Source organism: Canis aureus, chromosome 8, assembly GCF_053574225.1.
Source record: "Canis aureus isolate CA01 chromosome 8, VMU_Caureus_v.1.0, whole genome shotgun sequence".
Classification (NCBI taxonomy): Eukaryota; Metazoa; Chordata; class Mammalia; order Carnivora; family Canidae; genus Canis; species Canis aureus.
This window is the reverse complement of record NC_135618.1, coordinates 54448369-54458063: the sequence shown is the minus strand read 5'-3', so window position 1 is coordinate 54458063 and position 9695 is coordinate 54448369. Positions and strand designations below refer to the sequence as shown.

Sequence of the window (9695 nt, the reverse complement as noted above, 5' to 3'; positions counted from 1 at the left end):
TTCCCTCATTTTGTTTCCTCCAAGATGGTTTCTTCTGTTCGTTTGTTCTGGTGTTTTTTGTATGAAATGGTTATGGATGCTTACATAGGGACATGGGGATCTTTGGCTGGCTATTCAAGAATGAGGCTTTAAAGGGTTTAAAGATTTTATTTGAGAGACAGAGTGAACAAGAGAGAGCACACATGAGCAGGGGCAGAGAGAAGTAGACTTCCCCACTGAGCTGGGAGCCCAATGCAATGCTTGATCCCAGGACCCTGGGACCATGACCTGAGCCAAAGGCAGACCCTCAATCAGTTGAGCCACCCAGACACCCCTTAGCCCTCTTTTCTGTAGAGTAGTTGGACTCTCTACTGTGCTTGGCCTCCCAGGGTTCTTGAGGGTGATGGACAGGTTGCTGGCTGGCTACACAGGGGAGGTGAGCTAGTGTAGCTGTCCAATACTTTTAAGTCGTCTTCAATTGACCTTGTATTTTTCACCCATTTCATTTTCCCTTCCAGAGGTTCCTGGTGCCAATGCCTCAGTCCTTCCAGGGGGGGGGTGGGCTCTCAGTGCTAATTCAATTATAATCCCTCTGCTTTCCAGCCTCATGGGCTTACACCATTAAGAAAATCTCCTTTCTGTCATTTTGGTGGGGACTCAGGAGGAAATGGACCAAAGTATGTGACTTCAATGTACTAGGCTTAAGTTCAAATTTCTTGAAGTTAAAAAAAGCATTAATCTGAAACCAAATGCTCATACCAGCAACCACGATTTTCTTAAGTTCTGGATCACAGAGCATCTTTAACATGCATTATCTTTTTTGAGGCTGATGACAACTCTGAAATGTAAAGATTTTTTAAAATTTTTTATTTATTCACGATAGACATAGAGAGAGAGAGAGAGGCAGAGACACAGGCGGAGGGGGAGAAGCAGGCTCCATGCAGGGAGCCCAACGCGGAACTTGATCCCAGAACTCCAGGATCACGCCCCCTGCCAAAGGCAGGCGCTAAACTTCTGAGCCACCCAGGGATCCCCTTTTTTAATAAGATTTATTTATTTATTTATGATAGACAGAGAGAGAGACAGGAGGGAGAAGCAGGCTCCATGCCGGGAGCCCAACGTGGGACTCGATCCCGGGACTCCAGGACCACGCCCTGGGCCAAAGGCAGGCGCTAAACCGCTGAGCCACCCAGGGATCCCCTGAAATGTAAAGATTATTCTGTTTTATGGATGAGAAAAATCAGGGAAAAAAGAAGTTCACATACTTGAAAGCAACGGACAATGTAGGGCCAAATCTAGACAAAATTTTTTTAAAAACTAGAATTTATTAAAAATATTAAAAATCAGGAGACCTTGCATTAACAAATCCAATTTCAGCAGCTCTTGAAAGACTGGAAAATGGGGTGACACTGTGCCCACACACTTCCCATGGTGACAATCACTTGGAGCTGAATCCCACCTGCTCCTTTCAGATGAACCCTGGGCCCTCCAGACAGCTACTTCATCCAGGCAGCCACTTTGTCCCTTATTACTAGGAGTCATTTGTATTTGAGACTGGAAAGAAAGAAACCACTTTATTTGAAAAGACGATATGGAACTTGGTACATATGCAAAAATAAATTTATAACACAGGCCATTCCTCTGGGCCCCACCCAAGATCCACCTCATTTTGGTTAAATAGTTACCTTGAGACAAGAAACAGGAGTAAAAGGCATAAATCCATGCAGAGAAAATGCATATTGTCCCCTTTCCCCCACATAAGCTGCATATACCTTTGTAAACGTGTTGATTTGTAAATCATGTCCAGTACTGCAGACAAATGTGTTGGGATGAAAGGAAGTCACTAAGATAGCAACCAGGGTGATTTACCTGGCTTGGTTCCCCAAGTTTGCATTTGATGATGAATTCCCACAGTGCCCCAGGGGAGGGGATGGGAAGGGATATTCAGATGCACTGGGGTTGGGGATGGTTTTTCCCTCCTTACATCCAAAAAGTCTGCTTTAAAAAAAAGAAACAAAACCTATAGCAAAACTGAAAGGGACATTATACTCTAGATTAATTTTAACTTTTATTCCCAGGATCCTCTAAATAACAGCAGCTTTCAAATCTTAGCTGCAGCTAGCTGCTAACCAGCAGGGTCACAGCGAGAGTCTTATCTTTCAAAACCTTGGTTTCTCCATCTATGATGGAAGATATGGGACTATATCCCAGACTCTGCTGATCTTCTGGACCTTCACCTGCCCCTTGCACTTGAAGATGGTCTCTGATGTCTTCCCAATTAGGCTGGAATGTCCTGGGGTTCTCTGTCTTTTGCATGCCCAGAATCTGAAACAAAAAAGATGCCCTAACCACCTTTAGCAGACACAAAACTAGGTTTCGAAGGTGGGGTAAGTTCTCCTACTGGCTCAGGATCTTGGTATCTTGCAGATCATTGTACTCTCACTGCTCCTCAATAAGCATTTGCTTAGCTATCTATCCAGGCCATCCCAGCCTCCTGGAAGAGAAGCTAGTTGAGTTAAGGCCATAGAGGTGGGTGGATGGAACTGGAGGAGTGACACTGAAAGCCAATTTAGACAAGTCATTAACTGGTTGAAAGAAATCAGAGCCATGGATTAGGTGCTGACTAGGGTTGGTTCTCCATTTGCTCACACATTTATTGAGTGACTACTTTGCCAAAGCACTGTGTTTTTGAGCACTGAAAGCTGAAAAACTGAGATAGCTTTTGCCTTCAGAGTAACCCTTTGTCAAGGATTAGAGTGGGAGTCAGCAAACTACTGCCTGGGCAGGCTATTTTTGTAAATAAAGTTTCATTGGAATTTCAGCCAAGCTCATTCATTTAGGTACTGTTCCTGGGTGTTTCTTCACTATAACACCAGGGCTGAGTCGTTACAACAGAGACCATATGGACCTACAAAGCCTACAATATTTACTATCAGGCCCTTTACCAGAGGTAAGAGATAAGTCACAAGCAAGCTGCTTCTCATGTACATTTACCATATGCAATTTAACTATATGCACTGGTTTAAAACACACAAACAAAAAACCTAATGCAAGCCAACTTCTTGATTGAGTACAAATGAAAACAGGGTGATTAGTCCCAACTCATAAATGAAGCCAGTTGTGGTGAACCCACACAAAAATGAGGGATACTGTAATTTACAGGTGGTTTAAAGGATATTTTTCAAGGGTAATTCTGAGTATGTTTGATTTTTTTCCCCCTAGGGCACAGTCTGCAGTTCCGAACACAATGCATACACAGGTTCACTGACTCCTCAATAAGCATTTGCTTAGCTATCTATCCAGGCCATCCACAGCACTTAACAGTAATGTGTTGAAAGAGCTGTTTTAATAGACAGATAAGAACGGTCTGTATGTCATATTCTGCTTTTTTATGTTTTCATTTTTAAACACAGAAAGAGAGGCTGCTTTGGCACTTGGGCTCGATCAAAGCAGTGTGTTTGCTTTGACACACCAGCTGAGTCATATTAAGTCTTATTCCTTTTAAAGGGAAAGCTCATTAAGTACAGAGAGACGCAGCCTGGCCCTGGGGAAACTACTGGAATTAATGAGTGTTTAGAGTTCTTGCCCTCTCATCCTCAAACATCTTGGATAAATCTCAAGGGGCTGCTGCTGAACTCTTACTGCTGCAATTTACAAGAAAATCAGCCCAACTTCAAACAGAAAATGGCAAGGACAGGGGCTGGGGAACAGAGCCTACATACCAACGTGAGATGCTAAGAAAACACAGAGAAACACCGTACAAAGACACTTCAGTTACACGGTGGATGCTGCCGCTGAGATGCAGACTATGTCTGCTTGGAGGAAAGGCTCCAATTCCAAATTGCTGTTCTTACATATAAAAGGTTGAGGCGCACCCAATTCCACACTAGCTGATGGATAAGTTAGAGGTAGTAAACATGTGCATACAAAAATCAAACCTGTTTTATAAAGCCCACTGTAGAAGTCATGCTACAAAACGGAATTTGGCTGTATTCCAGAAAATCAGTTGCACTCGGGAAGGAAATTAAACTAAAAGATTAGCAAAGGGTCAGTGGGCGGGCCTTTGCCACCAGCAGAAGGGGGCCGGGTACCGTGCAATCTCATATCCACAGAACAATGCCATGCATGCTTCCAAATGCTCTGAGAATTAAGGCTTGGCACTCAGTCATGAAAACACACACCCCATGGAAAGTTGATGTGCAGCTCTACCTTCCCCATCACAACTCAGGATACAAATTCTGTGGACCTGAGATTTCATTTCAGTACAGCCTGAAACAGCCGGTGAGCAAAGCCCTAATTTTTTATCCATGGTGGTAATGCATTTTCTTAGATCACATGACCAACCCCCCCAAAAAAAAACCCCAAAAAACAAAAAAAAACCCTTAAAACCATATGTTGGTTCATTAGGCTGCTTTTTCAATTCCTGCTCCCCAAGATGCTGCCCCAAAGGACAACTAAGTGTCTCCGCTCGTAGAAAAGACATTTTCAAGAGTCAAAAAACAAAATACAAAAGTTAATTTACAGCACACTAAAAATACTTGCCCTTCCTCGCCAAAAAAACCCCAGATAAGTCAATAAGTCTTCTCCCTCCCCCGTCCCGTCTTAGCCCTCTTGCGCGGGGCTGGCCGGCAGTGATTTCCCGGGCAAGCTACTCCTCCATCTGCGCCCAGGCCTCCTCCGCCTTCTGGTAGTACTGGTTGGCCAGCCGGCCCTTCATGGCTTCCATCGCCGCTTCGGCTGCTTGCGTGTACAAGTCGCCTGAAGAAGAGCAAAACGGGGCACCAAGAGGTGAATCACCTGTCGTTTTTGCCAGCGCCCCTTCCCCGACCCCTCCCTGGGAACAGCACCCTGAGATTTCTTTAAGGAGCCAAACGACTCCTTAACCCCTCAACCTCCCTGGAACCCGGGTGGACACGTGGTTCCAGCCTGGCCAATCAGAGCACTCCCTCCATTCCCACCAGGCCCGGAGGAATTACACAGAGCCAATCAGACAACCAGACTGCGGCGCAGCCAATCAGAGTAAGCCATCTCAATGAGCTCAGTGATTGGTTTAGGAGGTGGGTGGGTGATTGCATTTGAGCCAATGAGAATCAGGCAGGGGATTTTTATAAGACCCAATTGTGGGACTGCGTGAAAAAGTGGAAGAAATAAACTAGAAGAAATAAAGATTATTAACAGCCTCATGTCAGCTCTGGAGGGGTTTTGCTTCCAAGAAAATCTGTGCAAGGTATACAAAAACACTTGGTTTTCAGAGTTTTTTGGATTTAGAAATTTTAAATAAGGGACTACAGAATTCCACTATTATTTGCTTAGTTTGTTTTTTTTTTAATACCACCTTAAAAAACTTAAATTTAGGCTCATCCTATGAAATCAGGAGTTCAGTATGTTTATTATGTAATAGAAAAAATATACAGATCAGGCATATCAACTAACGAATTGATAAACAAAATGGGGGGGCACCTGGGGGCTAAAAGCCACTGAACCATACATACACTTAAAAATGGTGAATTTGGGGCAGCCCAGGTGGCTCAGAGGTTTAGCACTGCCTTCAGCCCAGGGCGTGATCCTGGAGTCCCAGGATGGAGTCCCACATTGGGCTCCCTGCAGGGAGCCTGCTTCTCCCTCTGCCTATGTCTTTGCCTCTCTCTCTCTCTCTGTGTCTCTCATGAATAAATAAATATTTAAAAATAAATAAATGAAAATAAAAATGGTGAATTTTATGAAAATGTCAGTTCAATTTTTAAAACTGCAAAACTACCAAACTCCTAATATGTAACTATTGAAATAAGAATGTTCATCTGTATACCAGCTCCATAAAGCCCCCACCTGAACCAGCATCACATGGGCATCCTGGAGGCATACAGGGCCAGTAGGAATCCTTCTTCTCTCCAATGAAAGAAGAGACTCAGCCCTGCATTTTGCTATAATTTCCACTGAGACATGAATTATGTCCCTTCCAGCCCAGCCCTGCTCCCCATCCCCTACCAGGGGCAGGTCTGCCAGACCTTACCTGATCTCTGTGGGTCCTTCGCTAGCCCACAGCCACCGGTGAACAGCATCTCAGCCTCCCGGGCCAGCAGCGTGTACCGAGGCTCATCTTGCATCCCATCATACTCGCCGCCCTCATCACAGTCTGTCATCTCCAGGGCAGTGTTGTACCAGTGCAGAGCCTCTGGCCAGTCCTGGGACCTTCCAGGAGATAGAGATAGAGAGATAAAGTTAGAGGTTACCATGGCAACAGACAGGAGGGAGGAGGCCCATCAGCAGGAGGGGCAAGTCAGGGATCCCAGTGGGGCCACCACCTATGATTCACGACCCACAGTACCCAATGCTATATCTACGGGGTGTCATTCACATTGCAGATTTAGATATTAAGACAGCAGTCAAGTAGCTTTCCTTAGCAAGATTGGTGTATTACACAATTTTCCAACAGATGATGTAGAGTATCTTAAGGAAGAGGGCAATATTCCTAGTTTGTATAAAATCACACCGTGGGCTAGCATTTGCAGTGGTTAGGACACCAGCCAATCTGCCCTATGACTCAAGTAGGAGAAAAGGTGGGTGGGGGACCCTCTGCCAAGGCCTCCAGAACCATCCAAGCTAACAGTAACCACTCAGCCCCATCCTATGCCCTCCCAGTGCTAGCCAACTCTGGCTTTCCTCCAGCACAACACAGGGCTCCCCCCTGAAGAGTGGGCTTCTCTCTCTTCAGAGAGAGTGGCTCCACCCCTCAGCTCTCAACTCTTTTTCCCTACTATAGCACATAGAAGGCCAAGCCACCAAGGGCATACACAGGTTCCAATCAAATCTGAACAATGTGAAATACAGAGCAAACAGGGCAGCGGGCTCTTTTTCTTAGATTGTACTAAGCATGTGAGTAACTATTTATAGCACATCAGGAAAGAGCAAAGAGAGATGCAGATAAGAAAGTCTATAGGTCTCGTGAAATGTTCCAGGAGCAAACAGCTCCAGTGACTTGCTGGCCTCTCCTCTGAGGTCCTACCTGACCTGGATCTACCCCTGCCTTGGCTCCCATTAACCCATTAAAGCTCCCTCCATGCCAGACTGGCTGGGCCCCTTTCTCTTTCCTGAACATGCCTGACCCTGTCTGCTCCTTGGCCCTTGCACCTGCTGCTCCCTCCACTTGGAGCATTCATTCTTTGTCTTTCCATACCTGATTCTACATCCCCCCAACCTCAGCTCATATGTCACCTCGTCAGAGGCACACCCTACTTCCTACAATTAACTCAATCTCTAACTCTTCTGTTTCCTTATTCACTTGGGTATCATGGTTTCCCCTGGCTAGAACATAAGCTCCAAGAAGGCAGGAACTTTGTGTTATCCAGTGTTGCATTTCCAGGGCCTGGCAAATAGATTAGCCTCTCTAAATGTCTGCTGAATGTATAAATGTAAACAAGTGGCTGGCTGGGATGGGGTTCAGGAGATAACATTGATTCCATTTTATTTCATACAAAGGGCAACTCATTTGAAAATTACCAGTGACATATCCAACAAACTAGGATTTTAATAGTGGACTGGGAGCCACTAAATGATGTGATCTCACTCTTTTCAGCTTTGACCGTCCCCAGTCTAGAAGGGCAAAGGAGAATTGCCCCAAAAACATTATACAGGAAAGAGGAGAAAGGGCCTAATCTCTCCCTGCCCACCCCCACCCGACTCTACACCCAGTGGTCAGGGTACCCACCCTGCCTCATAATTTCCAATGACTGTTCCTTCCCTGTATCAAAGGGTCACTTCTGAGAAGGTTGAAACCACATAAATGCAAATTTGGGCCTACATGGGGCCCTGCCTTACCCAGAGCTGGCCCTTAATTAACGCTCCCTGAATGGAAGAGGCTGGAACTGCTTGGAATGAGGAAGAAGAATAAGAAAATGACTATAGCAGAAGCTATAAAAGAAAATTGTGATAGATTTAACTACATGAATATTAAAAACCAGCTGTCCCAAACCCAGTAACAATGGTCATCCAGAGGTACATGTGCCACCCTCCACCCCCCATTGATGATACCCATCTCTGAAAAACATTTTTTTAAAAAAGAGAAGCCTATGGGGGTGCCTGGGTGGTTCAGTCCATTAAGCGTCTGCCTTCTGTTCAGGTCATGATCCAAGGATCTTGGGATCGAGCCCCGCATAGGGCTCCCTGATCAGCGGGGAACCCACTTCTCCCTCTCCCTTTGCCACTCCTCCCACTTGTGCTCTCTGGCTCTGTCAAAAAAATTTTTTAAATCTTTAAAAAAAAAAAAAAAGAGAGAGAGAGAGAGAGACAGAAGCCTATGCCTAAGAGTTGACAGCCTTAATACTAAAAAATTCTTTTTTTTTAATACTAAAAAAATTCTTAAAAACAACCCTCCCCCCCCATCATCTTGAATAAAAAGCAAACAAAGGCATGAAGAGAAAACACACAGAGCAAAGACTTCTTAAGGACCTCAGAAACAAATACTCAACGCCCACCTCCAGGCCTCCCACCCAAGCCCTGCTTCCCCACTGCAATCAATGGGCGCCGGACATGTCGGCATTTGACCTGACATAAGCAAGTCATGTCTTTTTTGTTCACCACCTCTCCATGCCAGTATAGCTCTGAGTCCACGGAGAAGCAGGCCAGTACACAGCGGACTGGAGGAGAGGGGAGAGGGGAGAGGGCCCCAGATTTGGCCCTGTCACTTACTAGCTATCTCACCATGGGCAAGTCCCTTCGCTTCTCAGAACTAATTGAGTCACCCATACAATGAGGCTAAAATATACTTGCTCTATGTCAGAGAGAAGTGTCGGTTCATTCATTCAACCACTAACCCAGGCCCTGCAATAAGTGCTGGGATTCAAGAGATGCAGGACACCCGATTCTTGCTCTCAGTGAAATAAAATCACACATATATAGATGTGGTCCAAATAGAAGAGGCATTATTGTTACATAGTAGAATTTGATAAATTCTTGGACTGCATATGTAATACAGGCAGGATGTCACATAACAAGACATTTTAGACACTGAGAGCTGGGTATGACCCAGCCACAGTCCTGACTTTCCTTAAACCCAGGGAGGGGAGATAAGACCTTGACCCAAAGAGGAGGGAAGTTCCAGGCTGTTCCAACCTTGTAGGTATAGACAATGAAAGTGCCCACCCTGCTTCCATCCAGAAAGCCAGGGCCCCAGAGGATAGCAGGGGTATTTGAGATCCAGGGGGAGCCACAGGGCTGAGCAATGGGTCCCATGACCAGTTCAATTCCCCCAAATGATCTCTACTGTTGGGACCACTGGGACTTCCCACTGGCTAAGCCTAGGAGATGAGGTGAAGCTGGGCTACCCTCTCTTCCTCCCACTACAGAAACTAGTCCTGGCATCTCAGCCTGAGGGACAGCTGGAAAAGTGCTGGCACTTGCAGAGCCATAGTCTCCAGGAGACTCAGACTCACCCTGGAAACTCATACCAAGACTGAACCACTCCTTGAGCTTGCTTCCTTCCCTCCTCCCTCTCAGAAGTGAAAAATAATATAAATAAAAGTAGAGGGGCACCTGGGTGACTCAGTGGGTTAAGCAACCAACTCTTGATTTCTGCTCAGGTCATGATCTCAGGGTTGTGAGATTGAGCCCTGCAGGCTCTGTGCTCAGTGGGGACACAGATCCTCTCTCTTCCTCCCCCCTGGTCCCTCCTCCTACACTCTCTGTCTCTTAAAAATAAATAAATACATACATACATACAT

The 9695-nt window shown here is 45.6% G+C and overlaps 1 protein-coding gene across 6 annotated transcripts in view; it reads right to left on the bottom strand.

Moving 5' to 3' along the window:
• Window positions 1-1284: 1284 nt before the first annotated feature.
• The window catches only part of EEF2K (eukaryotic elongation factor 2 kinase), a 65632-nt gene continuing 57221 nt past the window's right edge, over window positions 1285-9695 (bottom strand). For 5 of the 6 annotated variants that reach the window (XM_077906953.1, XM_077906949.1, XM_077906950.1 and 2 more), the window contains exons 17-18: window positions 5990-6168; window positions 1285-4737 (exon numbers count right to left, since the gene is read on the bottom strand). In XM_077906953.1, the coding sequence (XP_077763079.1) occupies window positions 4628-4737; window positions 5990-6168 (289 nt within the window). In that variant the 3' untranslated portion in view covers window positions 1285-4627. Of the gene's footprint in view, window positions 4738-5989; window positions 6169-7794; window positions 7842-9695 lie in introns of those variants that run through there. The other variant, XM_077906954.1, reaches the window with a different exon arrangement.